The following is a 16,004-nucleotide window of genomic DNA, read 5'->3' as shown; positions in this document are numbered from 1 at the left end:
AGGCCAGTGTCACTCTTCCAAAATGTGCTCCTCAATCTCGCGTAATTTTCCTTTCATACAAATACTGAAAAGCTACAGTACCAGCTGTTAACACTGGTTTTTCTGTTCCTCCGGATGAAACTATTCATCCTAATGAGGGCTCCTCTGAAAGCTTTCCCACAAATGCACACCAAATTCATCTAAACTTACTTCAGTTTTTAAAAATAATATATGCTAGGTAGTCTTTTGTTTGTTTTTGAAAGAATGACATTTAGATCAGAAATATAAAAAATGCCAATATATCATTGCAAATTAAGAACAGATCTAGATACCAAAAACTCATTTTGAAAAAAGAATTATTAAAGTAAGTGCTTCAATGAAATGTTTATCATTCACACAAAGAATAGAAAAATTCCCTCCTTCCCTTCCAAAATTTAAAAAAAAAATCACATGAATACTGGGTTATTTTCCTAATTTTTCTGAATGAAGCTAAAAGGCGAGGCCTCACAAAATAAACACAGCCTGTGTTCGGTCCCCATGAGCTCGGATGGTCTGACGGTACCAGACCCACTGGCTGAGAGGCCAAGGAGGTCAACAGGGAGGAAAGGGATCCTGGCTCCGAGGGCCCTGGGTGGACTCGGTGATGGGGGCATGCACATAATAGAGATTCATCTGATTAAATCACTTAAGTCATACACTAAATCTAAATCTGAATAGAAGGAATGTTTTCCAAAATAAAACAATTCTGATATACATGGTTTCCTTTTTTCTCCTGATTTTAATAAGAAAGATAATGTTCTTGTCACAAGAAAAAAAGTTTGTAACGATGTGCGGTGATGGATGTTAACTAGACTTATTGTGGCGGTCATTTTGCAATACATACATATATCAAATCATTATGCTGTACACCTGAAACTAATACGTTATGTGTCAATTACATCTCAATTTTAAAAAAGGAGGAAAAAAAAAAAACAATGATGGACAACAGCCCAAACAAGTCAGGATGTCTGTCCAGCATAAACCTCTGGGTCTACTCTGTTTTAGCAAGAAAAAAAGCACAGTAGCAAACGGCCATAATCCCCAAAATAGAAACTTTTCCCCAAAAACTTGAACAAATGATCTCAGACCACCCTCCAAAAGCACGGGCTTTTGCTAACACCCACCAGCGTCCCCTCCATGGGCACACACACACTTTCTTCCCCAGGAAGAGCTCTCTGGAGGGGAGGGGAGGGGGAAGAGACACAACCTGCTGATGTCCTAGCCATCCCGGGATTCTTGCCCCACCATTGCACGTAGCTGCTTCCCGGAACATCTGTGCTAATCAACGTTGGAGCCGCTCTCAGAGCCACCTGCTCAAGGACAGTTCCAAGAAGCCAGCAGCGGGGGGAGCACAGCACAATACTGGCTTAGTGTAGAATTCACTGCAACGTGTTGACATCCAGAAACCAGTGCATGTTGCAAGAAACTTTCTCCTAGCAAGCATGGGCGCTGTCTCTGAATTTGAAACCTCCTTTCTTCCAATATGTAACCATGCCACACAGTCTGGCTTACCCTCACGGCCTCCTGCAAAGAACCTCCTCTGCTGGGGTGTTAATCTGCTCCTGAATGCAAGCTTAGTGGACGTAATTAGAGTAACAAAAGGGTTTAAGGCTGCCGGCAAAGAGGCAGGAAATAACATGAATCAACCCTATCGATAATTTGGCCTTGGCAAAACTGCCTGCCACACCAGATGGCTCAAGACTGATGATGACGTGGCAGGCGTGCTTTGTTCTAAGCAAAACTAACACCACCACGTAAATTTGGAAGAAAAACTAAAAGAGTGATTGCAAGCTTTAGAAAATCCTTTATGGCACAATATTCAAATGATTTGAAATTATACATACTTTTTAGGAGCTGAACTTGTGGCAATTTGGGTCTGAAGTGAGAAACATGCATCCCTGTGCCCCAGGGCTCTCCAGGCAGAGCTTTTTGTGCTCATCTTACAGCATCCAACAGCGAGTGCAGTAACCCCAGCGCTCGGACACACCGAGGGCATCCAGCAGGCCAGCCCTGTCACACATCTCCAACAGTGGGGGTCTTACCCACTCAGGTATTTTAATCAGGAAAATGCCACAGGTGACCCAGTTTCTGCTCTTAACCTTTTCCAAGGACATTTGCTTAAGCTAGTGGTATAACCACTGTGGCTGCCCAGCAAAACAGCCTGTGGCCCTCTGTGAAAATACCAGCGCTGGGCTCCATTCCAGACCCACCCACCAGGATCTCCAGGGTGGGGCCTGGATACCTAGGAAAACAGTACAGAAGACAACTGTACAGCGGGACAAGGAAAAGGTTACCACATCTACCCTGAACTTTCCTGCGAGCAGTACTTCCTTGATCAAGCAAAGATGGAGCAACGAAGTGCCTGGGAGGAAGGGTAAGGCAAGAACTTTCTACTCAGCCTCTCCTCCTGGTCCGAGAGTTGATCTGTCGCCAGGGCAGACACCCCCTCCCCCTTGATGTCTCACTAGCTGCAGATACCGCCTGTGCATCGTGAAGGAGAACAGATGTGCACTTGGTGGGGATTATGGTTACAGTTCTTTGCTTCCAGCTGACACCACTCTGGAGAAAGGAAGTGCTTGCTCTCATTTGTCTGGAAAAGAAACTTCACTAGAGAGAGATAGTGATCCACACGTCTCCTAACACAACGCTCTCCCAGCCCCGGCTTCTAAACGATGACAAGATACGAGTTGCCCAGGCCCCATGAAACAAGATGCCACTGCTTTGTAAAAGCAGCCTACCGCAATCCTATCCTGGCTGCTCGGTCCCCTGCTCACCACACACACTGAAATAAAACAAGCCTCTGCAATAAAAGACACACAGCAGCTGTCGCTAGTGGGAGGGAGATAGTATGTGGACCACTATTCCCATTTTGTTTACAAAACCAGGAGTACGTATCACACGTTGAGGTGCATACAGCCCCCATTCCTCATGACCTCCTGGAACAACCGAACCTGCGCTGGCCACTCTCGCCGTCGGGACCCTAACCCGATGTAAGTCTTTGTCAGAAAAGCCACCCTTTCTTAGGAAGCCTGGGGTGGGCAGGTGGTAGCTGAATCATGTTAAACAAGGGTTAAGCAAGCTAATCGATCATTTGGCCACGAGCTCAGGTAGGGCAACATGTGATATTTGTGTGTTTGTGGCTCAGCCTATGAATTATTTAAAGAGTGCCTTTTTATAAACTAGCTACTTTTTCCTAAGAGTATACGATCCATTTTGCAGCTCTTCATAAAATGCTAGAAAATGCTAACTAATCTATGAGACAGAGGTCAGACTAGTGGACACCTGGGGAAAGAGAAAGGAGAATGGTGAGCTTTGAGCAGACATTTAAATTTGGAGAAGAAGGGGCCAGCCCGGTGGCACAGCAGTTAAGTTCGCACGTTCCGCTTCTCAGGGGCCAGAGGTTCGCCGGTTCAGTTCCCGGGTGCCGACATGGTACCACTTGGCAAAAGCTATGCTGTGGTAGGCGTCCCACATATAAAGTGGAAGAAGATGGGCACGGATGTTAGCTCAGGGCCAGTCTTCCTCAGCAAAAAGAGGAGGACTGGCAGTAGTTAGCTGAGGGCTAATCTTTCTCAAAAAAAAAATTTAGAGAAGAGTACATGTTATTGATGTAAGAAAAATCATTTTAAAAGCATTTCATTGGTTGGCACCTTTGTAATAAGGAAAATGATAGAGAGTTTGGAATTTTAGAGGTCCTTATTATAAGCATCTTCAGGATTACAGCAGTAATTCACCATGTGCTAGATGACAGCAACAGATCCTAATATTAACCAACCAGTTTGGAAAATTTCATTCACATTTCTTTTCTTTTTTGGGGGGAAAGATGAGCCCTGAGCTAACATCTGCTGCCAATCCTCCTCTTTTTGCTGAGGAAGACTGGCCCTGAGCTAACATCCGTACCCATCTTCCTCTACTTTATACGTGGGATGCCTACCACAGCATGGCTTGCCAAGTGGTGTCATGTCCACACCCGGGATCTGAACCGGTGAACCCCGGGCCGCCAAAGTGGAACGTGTGCACTTAACCACTGTGCCACTGAGCAGGCCCCTCCTTCACATTTCTAAACAAAGCACCATTTCAGACTTTTTCTAATAGTCAAAAATAACACTTACATACAGTATTAAAAATTAATAGAAAATTATTTTTAAAAACTTTTAAACATGTTATCAAAAGTATGTTTGAAAAAAATGTTTGAACAAATTGCTTGGTTTGCATTTATACCTTGTTATATACATAATACTTAAAACATTCAATTCTATATAAACCAATCATTCTGTGTATCACTCATTTAAAGGAAACTGGGGGTCCTGCCCAATGGCATAGTGGTTAAGTTTGCGCACTCCATTTCTGTGGCCCAGGGTTTGCAAGTTTGCATCCTGGGCAAAGGACTTATACATCGCTCATCAGGCCATGCTGTGGTGGCATCCCACATACAAAATAGAGAAGGATGGCATAGATGTCAACTCAGGGCCAATGTTCCTCACCAAAAAAAACAGGATTCTACACAGTGGCTCCCATCAATCCTTCGGGGCAAACATTTGATCCCTTTTCTCGAGAGTTCTTTAGATGCCCAATCAGCTAGCAGGCCCCCATGGCCTCTCTTTCCTTCTACTGACCAGCTCTCACGTGGCACAGATGCTTTGCTTTGAAAAGAATTCAGACTGTCTGTCTATATCTTTAAATACACTCCTCTAGTTCAAAAGAAAGCTTCTAAACACATGGAATGATGCCCAGCTTCACTCATAATGACAGAAATGTTCATTTAAACAATAGAACCATTTTCTACCTATCATAGTCACAAAGAAAAAAAACAAAAAAAAAACCCTGAAAATACCCTCTGCTAGAAATGATGTGGAAAAACAAGTGGTCTGAGAAATGTGGAGGTGTCCAAAGTCCACAATGCACAAACCTTCTGACTCAAAAACTCCCATGCTGGAGCCAGCCCTGATGGCCTAGTGGTTAAGGTTCGGTGCACTCCACTTCGGTGCCCTGGATTTGGTTCCTGGGTGCAGAACCACACAATTCGTCTGTCAGTAGCCATGCTGTGGTGGTGGCTCACATAGAAGAACTAGAAGGACTTACAACTACAATATACAACTATGTACTGGGGCTTTGGAGAGGGGGGAAAAAAGAGAGAGGGGAAGATGGCAACAGATGTTAGCTCAGGGCAAATCTTTCCCAGCAAAACAAAACAAAACAAACAAAAATCTCCCATGCTAGGCATTTATCCTAATGATCTATAGGCACACGTATGCAGATTTGGGTACTAAGACATTGTACTGCAGCACTATCTGTTACAGGAACTCACTGGAAGCACCATAAATGTCCACCCACAGAGGATCTGTTAAACAGTGGAGCATCCAGACTGTGGAACATCATGGGGTTGTTAAGAGAAATCATGAGTCAGACCTCAGTGCACTCAACATGGAACAATCTCCATAGATATACACGTAAATACACAAGCACGAATACATGTCTTAAAGGAAACCCCAGATATTAGTAGTGGCAAAGCTGCTCTCTGAAGAGGCAAAATGGGGGTGAGGGGGGAGGTTTACATATTCCACCCAATTCTCTTTTGAACACGGATGTTTCACCATGCCTGTGTATTACTTTAAGAACTAAATAAATACAGAATTAAAAGTTAGCGTTAGAGTAAATTACAGCCAGCATTTCAACACCCGCCCCCTTAGGGTCATTCTCTTTGCCTTGATCACAGTGCAATAAACAAACCTCCTTTGGGGAACTGCCCAGAACAGAACCTGATGCCACAGCTGACCGCTTCCTGTGGAGCAAACCTCCTGCTGACTCCTATGAACACAGGCACACTGAACCCCAAAGGCTTCTCCTCTTTAAAAACACAACAAGCTCGATATATTTTTGTTATAAAAGTTAATGCACTACTGAACCATACACTTAAAAATGGTTAAGATGGTAAATTTTGTGTTATGTGTATTTTACCACAATTAAAAATGAAAACTTTTTTTTTAGAAAATGGGACACACACAATTCTCTAACTGCTTTCGTGTGTTCCCCTCAACTGGACTCCGTGGGGCCTCTCTCCACATCAGTAAAGGCTGACATCATTCTTAATGGCATCCCTCTACAGTAAGGAGGGTCCCTAACCCATTTCAGTAACTTCCCTCTGCTGAGCATCTAGGATCCCAGAAATGAAATCTGGGTCCAAGATAAGCCTTCTGAAACATGTTGCCAAACTACTCACCAGAAAAGCTGTCTGATTCCCAGTCTAATCAGCATTAGAACAAGTAAGTGCTTATTTCTCACAGTCTCACCCACAATGGGCACTGCTCTTCTATTAGATCTTTGCCAACTTGACAGTCAAAACCTAGTGTCTCACTTTTAAATAAGCTTGCAGGTCCTACTTAAACATCTTGTTTAACAATATGCTTGTTTCCTATTTGCACTTCTCATTTTAGGAACTGCCTATTTGTGCCTTTCATCCAACTTTCTACTGGGGTACAAATTCCCTTCCTTACATCTGTTACTGCTAAACCAGCTTTGTTACTATATATCTGCTTTTTGGACCCTAGAAGACCTGACTTTGACCCACATTTCATTTCACCTTGTTAGATGCAGCCGGTGAACATATTCTTGCACCCTGATTCTCTCCCCCAGCACATGACAACGGCTCTGTTTTATTTGCTGCTGCCTCCCCAGGGCTGGGTGGCTATTTTATGAATGAGCACCTCAGTGTCAGCATCCTCATGAGATCTTCCAGTGATGCCCATCCAGATGCAGTTCAAGTCAACTTGATTCAATAAACCCAAACCCCTCATTGTCCCTTGTGCACCAGGCACTACACTAAGCAGGCCCGGGTGAGAGAGAGTTCGCTGGCAGCATTCACTAAGCTGGTGCTTACCCCACAGACGGGCGGTAAGCCAACGAGCCAGCCCAGTGTTTTGGGGGCTCTGGCAGCCCTACCACAGAGACAATATGAGAGACACAAGAAGAGAAGAACCCTAATCAGCCTGGGGGCTGGGTGATGATTCCCAGAGATGGTCTATAACTCCTGTCTTACCCCTGCGGATCAAGCTTCCCTTACCATCACCATCAGTGGCCTAAGTCTAACTGAATCCCGTGAGAACACACATCCTGGGTGCCCTAGGAGGGTTGATAAGGTGACCACAAGGGAATAATCATACAATGTGACAGCACCTCTCACATCTCATCCTCCCCAAAGGGCTCCAAAACTGCCATTCTGAGTTTGCATTTTTCTGATTTACAAGGAGGACAGCCTATACCACTTAGAAACGAGGTTGCTAAATTAACATGGTAAAGAATGAAGTTTTCCTTCCTCATTTCTGAATCTCCTCCTTGGATACTGTTTTGGTCAAAAAAATAAAGTCCTTTGGGGCTATGTCTTAAAGTCTGTGCTAAAAATTGAAGCAACTGCTTGAGTCTATTTTTAAAAATTTACAGCCAACCTTGGAAAGATTACACCGATTCTGCTAAAACGGACATGTCACTTTTACAGCGGACAGGACATAACATTTTACTGTGAATTATCTAACTACAAAATTACTTCTATATGAAAATAACAAATCACAAATACCTTTCTGATGTCCAGGGGTACTGTCCTAGTTTCTGTGTCTAAAAGCATCACGTGCCTAGTTCTGCTTTCTCTCCTCTTCGAATCATCCCAACTCCTATCGGCAATCTAATTTCTAGGAACAGGCAGCTCGTTCCCCTCAGGCCTCAGCACAGCACTAGAAACACCTGATTGCAGACTTCTAAGTGTATGTGCAGTGACACCATCTTAGCATAAAAACCAAAAAAGCAAGAGCCTGCCACCTGGTGTAAACAACATGCAATGACATTTCACTCCATTTGGAACATGAGCACAGTTTTCTCTCTGCCAAGAGAATAATCTACGTAGTGCCAAAGGAAAGATATGAGTATTCAAAGTTCACTTAAATCAAAGTCAACAATTAGTAGTACTATAAGAATGAATCTTTTAAATTTTTGATGCTGTATTCATCCTTGGCCAAGAGATATAATTCTATATGCATGCACGCACACACACATTTCACTCCTGGCCAAGAGAGATAATTCCACATGATTACATGCACATGTGTGCATACACACACACACACACACACGTCCAAATCAGTGCTGCCAAGAGAGATAATTCCACATGATTACATGCACATGTGTACACACACACACACACACACACACACACACGTCCAAATCAGTGCTGCCAGAAATGATACAGGTAAGACACCAGACGTCACATTTTGCTGTTCTACTCACTTCTGTGTGTCTTGGTAAACACAGCACGACACACAAGTCTTACCTTTTTACTACCAGCTTCAAGGTCTTATGGGACCCCTTCACCAGGCAAATCGCTTCCTGTCTAAACCCTGAGAGACCAATGTCGTTGATGCCAACGATCTCGTCTCCAGCCAGTAACTTGTCCACCGCCGCAGCTTTACTTCCTTCTTCAATCTGCAACAAAGAAGCACGTCCCATGAGCCTCCAGAATGAGCAAAGTACAGTCCCCAGAACTTGGCCAAGAATACAACATGCCCATGACACATGCCACCCACAGGTTCTATGACTGGCCTCTGGATTACCCAAGAGTAAAAGGACCCATCTGGGCCCCAGAGGCTGCCCTGATTCCCACGTGGGGGACAGGAGTGCACCCCTCAACCCTGCTCTGCCTCTGCCAGGACTGGGCTCCAATCCTCCAAGGGAATGGGAGAGTGCATGGGACGCTCAGGAACACACACAACCAAAAACAGTGGATCCGAAGATATCGATTTATTTTCCTGTATCTAAATGATAATGATGGATCATTTTCATTTCACTAATTATTTCTCATATATTAATCTCGTACCTAGTTAAACTATTCTTGTAACAGCTTTACTGAGATATAACTCAACCACCACATAATTCACCCGTATAAATACACAAGTGAATGGCTTTTCAGTACCTTCACAGAGTTGTGCAACCATCACCATCATCAGTTTTAGGTCATTTCCCCAACCCCAGAAGAAACCTTGTGCCCATTAGCAGTCCCTTCCTGATCCTCCCAGTCCCTGGCAACCACAAATCTACTTTGTCTCTATGATTTGCTTATTCTTGACACCTCATATATGTAGACTCACAGACTGGGTGGGCTTTTGGGTCTGACGTCTTTCACTAAGCATAATGTTTTCAAGGTTCATCCATGCTGTAGCGTGTGTCAGTTCTTCATTTTTTTTAAATTCTTCTTCTCCCCAAAGCCCCCCAGTACATAGTTGTATGTTCTAGTTGTGAGTGCCTCTGGTTGTGTTATGTGGGATGCCGCCTCAGCATGGCCTGATGAGTGGCACCATGTCTACGCCCAGGATCCAAACTGGCGAAACCTTGGGCCACCGAAGCAGAGCACTCAAATTAACCACTCGGCCATGGGGCCGGCCCCCTTCATTCCTTTTAATGACTGAATAATACTCCATTGTATGGATAGGCCACATTTCATTTATCCATTCATCAGTTGATGGATATTTGAGTTGTTTTTACTTTTTGGCTATTATGCTGTTATGAACCCTGGTGTACAAGTTTCTGTGTGCGCCTTTGTCTTCACTGCTCTTGGGTACATACCTAGGAGCAGAATTGTTGGGTCATATGGTAACTATGGTGAATATTTTGAGGAACTGACAGACTATTTTCTAAAGCAGTTGCACCATTTTACATGCCACCATCTGTGTACGAAGGTTCCAATTTCTCCACATCCTTGGTAACACTTGTGATTATCTGATTTCTTTCATTATCATCTTCATTAAATTATTATACCATGCTGTGTATATTAAGATATTTACTACTTGGTGCTAAACCAAGTAGTATACATGAATGTGTATTCAATATACATGAATGTGTATTAAGTGACTCCTTAAAAGCTTGAATATTATCCATTTTATAACTTTTATCCTGAGAAATCTTGATCTTTAAATTTTTACCCTAGTTTTTCCTATACAGTAACAATCCAACTCAGCATCAATGAGCCCAGTCTGTCTGTTTTCTGTACTAATGCTTGGCAAACCATGGCCCATGAGCAAAACCCAGCCAGCTGTCTTTTTTTTTTTTTTTTTTTGGTAAATAAAATTTTACTGGAATACAACCACACCCACTTGTTTACATAATGCTACAGGAGACAACTGAGTAGTGTGGCCTTCAAAACCAAAAACATTTACTACTTGGCTTGTTACAAAAAAAGTTTGCCAACTCCTGTTTTACACCAAAAAGTCACTAATTGTCTTTGCAAACTGCTAGGAAAACTAGCAAAAAAAACAAATGGTTACAAGCATATCAGTGCCGCGGTTCTGAAACCGCAGGATAGTGTCCTAAAATCTCCGCCTAGAGCCGAGGACAGCTGAACTCTTAAGTAAATAAAGCAATTATTCATTGCAAGTCAACACCATGAACTAAACGACCACTCCCAACAAATACAAAGCAATTCATTAACAACTGATTCCAAAAGTCCAGACGATTTTATCCCAACATCATAATAGGTTGTAAATAAGTTTCCAACTGCCCAACATGACACACTCGGCCACGTATAGACAAGGTGTAGGTGACACATGGTGAAGAGCTTAGGTTTTGACATGTCCTGTGTGAGAGGCCAGGGGCCATCCAGGTGCAGGGTCCAGTGGGCAGCTGGCTGTGGGAGAAGGGTGCCCAGGGAAAGGTGGCCTACACATGGAGTGACCAGCAGCAGAGAGTATTTAAAGACTGGAGGAGGTAAGGAGGCCACCTAGACAGAAAAAATGCCCGTGGACAGATGACCACAGAGGACAGAACCCTGGGCCCTCAACATTCGGGGTCTGGTGGAGGACGGGTTGGCTGAAAGCACAGGAGAGAGGAGAAAGAGTGAGTGAGTGTCACAGAAGCCAACACAAGCAAAGTACACAGCTAACGAGGAGGGGGGGCGACCCTGGCAGCGTGAGCATAAGCCCCCAGGCGAGGCCCACCAGCTGGACCACTCAGGGGCACTACCGGAACCAGCAGCTCCATGGTGGGTGAGGTGGAGAGCAGCACCCGGCCCCCAAACAAGGACTGCAGACTCCCAAGACAGGTGGCAGTCATTCAAAGAGGGTCTAGATTGTTTATGTCCTCCCACCCCACCACAGCACTGGGTGTATCATTTTTGAAGGTAAAATCTAGAATATAGAAAGTCAGACTGCACAGAGAGTAACCATCTGACTATTGCTACACCTCAGGTCTCCACCTAGTAACTTCTACCTAAATACCACTAGTTAAATGCATTGATGTGAGGGCAAAAAACATCGCCATACGCATGAGTAGGGGATTTATATTTATTCTCTCAGTAAATATCCGTTGAGCGAGTACTGTGCACGAAACACCACGTCAGATACCTTGGGGAGAGGGTAGGTCTTGGAAGATGTAGTTCCTACCTTGAAGGCATTTCTACGTTTGTAGACCAGCCCTTCTCACACTGGCAGGTGCCGACAAATCACTTAGGGCTTTGTTACCATGCAGAGGCTGGCTCCGCAGCTCCACGGTGGGGCCTGAGCTTCTGCATCTCTAAGACCTTTGTAACAAGCCCCCAGGAGGTGGGACCATGCTTTGAGTGGCGGTGTAGAAGATACGAGGGGCACAAGAATAAGGCAATTAAGTGCCGGAGGACTGGGACTGTTAGCTCTCCTTCGGGTGGATGCTCAAGGAAGCTTTTCCCGGAGCCTGGGGCACTTGATGCGGCCTTTGAAGGAGTGCAGATTTTGGAGAAGGGGACAGATACCATGAGGGGAGCTGACACACGACTAAAGGCGTCAAAACGGACAGGCACAGGGTACCTGACATGGAGTGGCCTCCGGGCAGAGGCAGCCCTGGCGTGTGTCTGAACAGAGGAAGGGCTCTTGCTCCAGGCAGCACCTTGGGAGGACCGAGAGGAGAGGAGGGAAAGGAAGCATCGCATCAACAGGGCACTGCCAACTGCTGCAGCTGAACTATCCACGCACATCTGTGCACCCTAACCGGTGATGTGGCTGACTCAGTCCATTCCTGTTCCCCCACTGAACCAAAGGAGGGCATCGAGGCCGTGTGGGAAGCCTTAGAGCCCCAAGAGTGAGAATGGGAAGTGCATAAGGAGGCAAACTATATAGACAGGCTTTTCAGAACTCCAGGGGCCCAGGGATTCCAAGGCCGTTCTGACATCCTGACATCCGGGGGCACATCTTTTCTTCTCAGACTCGCTGTCTTTAGTAACCTTTTTTTGACTGTTGGGAACGCCACGGGGTTCAGAGCCCTCAGAAATCTTTTGTACCCATGTGTGTTCCATGGTTACAAACCCCAGGCTCTAAGAATTCTGATCTCTCTCCTCATTTCCTTGTACTTACAGTGGATAACATACCTTACCTGTAATGCAGACACTACTGATTATAGACAGTAATGTATTTTTTTTAAGTCTAATATGACAAACTTTCAACTCAAAGCTTAGCTTAGGTGTAACAAATCAGTTCCTAACAATTTTTAGCTGAAATTGTCTACAACTGGCCTTATTCAGGATAAATAGCAACAGAAGAAAATTCTAAGGACAGAATCTTATTTTGTTTTTGCCTTTAAACAGGTATGCATTCCAGGTGGAGACAATTGAAATATCCATCAACACATGAATGGATACATAAAGTATGGTATAAACACACAACGGAATATTACTCAGCCTGATAAAGGACAGACATGCTGACACATGCTACAACACGGATGAACCTTGAGGACACTCTGCTGAGTGACATAAGCCAGTCAAAACAAGACAAATACTGTATGAGTCCACTTATATGAGGTGCCAAGAACAGGCAAATTCACAGAGACAGGAAGTAAAACAAAGGTTAGCAGCAGTGGGGGGAGGGGGTATGGGGGACTAGTGTTTAAAGGGAACAGAGTTTCAGTTTGGGAAAACGAAAAAGTTCTGAAAATGGACAGAGATGATAGTTGCACAACAATGTGAATGTACATAATGCCAGTGAATCAGAAAAGTGGCGAAAATGCTAGATTTTATGTTATGCATATTTTACCATAATGAAAGTTATGCATTCCTCAGTATCTAAAAAAGAAGACAATGATCCTGACCCAGGACAAGACTGAGCATACGTGTCCTTCTCCCTACACTGACACCTCTGAAATCAAGTAGGACAAGAAAATCTTTAGGCAAAACTACTATGACTAACGATTTGCAGGGTCTTCGGACACTGTCTGAAGGCAGCCATGTCCTGGAGGTGACACACCAGCCACGACCCAGCGGATTTTTCAGTCTCCTCACAAACCCTTGTATGAATGAGTTCTGCAAGACTCTCATGGAGCACTGCCGTTACTCTCCGACTTCACCGTGAAGGCTGTTTCTTCTTCTCATCTCTAAAGACTCCCACAGCTCCTCCTCTACAAATGGAGACCACATTCCGAAGGATTCACAGCCTCGCCCTAAACCACACTCCGCCTACAGTTCCCAGCAAAAATGGCTCTGGGTTTGGGAAATAAAGTAGCTGGGGGTTTTTTCCCCTTGACTTCCCTGCCAAGAGAAAGTATCTCTTTGATATTTATTGTGCTTCTGGGGAAAGTGGTCATAAACGAAAAAGCAGCTCTGAAAACCTCCACTCTATACTTTTTACCCTAAACTTCTCACATTAGGTAGAATTAATTAGGCTTGAACTTGGTGAAGAACAAACCTAAAGTTGGCACTGGCTTCAGAGGATAATGCCTCTGCCTGCCAGCATTTCATAGTGTCTCACGCATTACAGACCCTGATGCTCATTTTGCCCCAGTCCCATGCATCACAAAATAAAGACAGTCCTTGGCATTGTAACTAGTAGAAGCAACCGCCTAACATCTGCAGAATGCAGGCACCACGAGCAGGGCAGTGCTGTCCTACAGCAGTCAGGGAAAATTCTTGGGCTCACTTGCTCCAACTCAGGAAAGTCCTCCGCAGAAAGGCAGGTGATCATTCCACACCCATGATGCTGGTCCCATGTGCCACGCTCTCTGCACTCCCAGAATGAAAGCCCCAAGTTCACATCCCAGGCCAAATATTCCAGCTTGAGTGATTAATTGGCATTTTGTTTGGAAAACTCACTCTTACAGCCCCAATTAGATGTCCCACAATGTGCAGAATGCCTTATTGTTCTTATGGAAATATTTTCCCTGGAAACAGGAGGGAAAAAAACAGTTAATGAAAGTCTTTTTGGAACAGTTTTCATACTTCATTGAATGGATGTTACTAGATGATCAAGAATGAAGACCCACAAAGGCAAAAGAATCTTTATTCTACTAGGGGACCAGACTGACACTGAAAGGAAGTGCGTCCAGTGCAGTGGGAGTGTGAGGGGCCATGCTCACCTCTGTCTGGGGTGGAGACGAAAACGTTTCATGAATAGAAAGGGCCGCAAACAGCAATGAGAAACGAGCGCAGATGGGGGAGGACATTCCAAAGGGGGGTTTTGACGTGAAGACAGGCAGGCACAGAGGCAGGAAGCCCAGGCGTGTCTGAGGAATGTCAGCCTGGCAGGGCGTAAAGCTCTCTCACAGGGGAGTGTTTAAAGATAAGGGCAGAAAGGGGAAGATGAGGAACCTGACCTTGAATCAGAATTTGGACCACATCCTGTATGCAGTGGGGGCCCAGAGAAGGCAGACGGGGAAGTAGGGAGTGACCTTATTATTCAGGCAAATACTTCTGGAAGATTAATCTTATGGGTATACATAAAATGAATTTCTTCTGCCTAAGAACAAAATGGCAAGGAAGAGGATCCTGTTGGGTACCTAGTCCGGCTTTGTGTTGGACAGAAACAAGGGCTCAAACCAACAGAGAAGAGAAAGCCAACGTGACCAAGGGCTCTGGAAGTTGTGAACTAACAATTCAATCATGACGGATGGGAAGGGCAAAAGGGAAGAGGTCAAGACAAGACGTTGAGCTTGAGTGATGTGGAAAGTCACACTGACCAGAGCGAGCACAATGAAAGGAGGAAGAAAACTAAGTTCACTATCATATTTCAAAGGCCGTGAATCACACCTGCATTTGATCAGTCACGACTATCTCAAGAAAGTTTCACCTTCCCCACAATAACTGCATGACACAGCAATGCCCTTTGTGAGATGGGACAATCACCGAGCTTACCTCCTTAGTCTGCCTATTTTACTCACTCTCCTGGAGCTCAGTTGCTTCAGAAAGGAAACCTGACTCATGCAGGAAAGTATCAAACTGTGAAATAATCCGAGAATGCATCTCTGGTAACAGAAGCCTATCGAAAATCGAAAACCTCCCCCCAAACGTGTTGAGGCTTTTAACAAACACAGTTGTCCGTCCCTATCCAAGGTGGACTGGTTCCAGGACCCCCAGGGATACCAAACTACATACCCGGATGCTCAAGTCCCTCATATACAACGGCTTAGTATTTGCATATAATCTTCGCACATCCTCCTGTATACTTTAATTTGACTCTAGACTACTTATAATACTTAATACTCTGTAAGTAGTAGTTACACTGTATTGTTTAGGGGATAACGAAAGAAAAAAGCCTGTACATGTTCAGTACAGGTGCAACCATCATAGGCCTTTTGATCCACAGTTGGTTGAATCCGCGATGTGGAACCTGCAGGTACAGAGAGTGGACTGTAATAATTACTGGCCCCCATGGAGGGAGGAGCAGGGAACCTACACAGCCCGGCTTCGGGAAGGCTCTCACGGGTGGGGGCGGGGGGGCAGCCAGAGGAGACCAGCGAGTTGTCAGCTAAACCTGCTTGTGCAAAAGCGGAAATGAAAGAAAAAGGCAGCAGGATAGGATAAGTCTTCAGACAAAAAAGTACAAAGGGAAAACAGGGCGGAGCAGCTAATCAAGAAACGAAAGAAGGTCTACCTGCAGAAAACGGAGCAACTGAAACTGAGGAGAGTCCAGCCTCTCAGGAAGCAGCAGAGAAGGCAGCCAAGTCTGATTAACATCACGCACCAGGTCTTATCAGCGGGCCGGCCTCCCTTCTTGTAC

General features: G+C 44.8%; 1 protein-coding gene across 5 annotated transcripts in view; it reads right to left on the bottom strand.

Annotated features, from left to right (window-relative positions):
• SHROOM2 (shroom family member 2) overlaps nucleotides 1-16,004 on the bottom strand; it is a 128,285-nt gene that overhangs the window by 56,571 nt on the left and 55,710 nt on the right. For all 5 annotated transcript variants that reach the window (XM_023634059.2, XM_023634060.2, XM_070257983.1 and 2 more), the window contains exon 2: nucleotides 8,333-8,484. In XM_023634059.2, coding sequence (XP_023489827.1) covers nucleotides 8,333-8,484 — 152 coding nt within the window. The remainder of the gene's footprint in view (nucleotides 1-8,332; nucleotides 8,485-16,004) is intronic.

The sequence above is a fragment of the Equus caballus genome, chromosome X (assembly GCF_041296265.1).
Source record: "Equus caballus isolate H_3958 breed thoroughbred chromosome X, TB-T2T, whole genome shotgun sequence".
Classification (NCBI taxonomy): Eukaryota; Metazoa; Chordata; class Mammalia; order Perissodactyla; family Equidae; genus Equus; species Equus caballus.
Note: the sequence above shows the minus strand (reverse complement) of the source record. Positions and strands in the feature narration are given on the sequence as shown.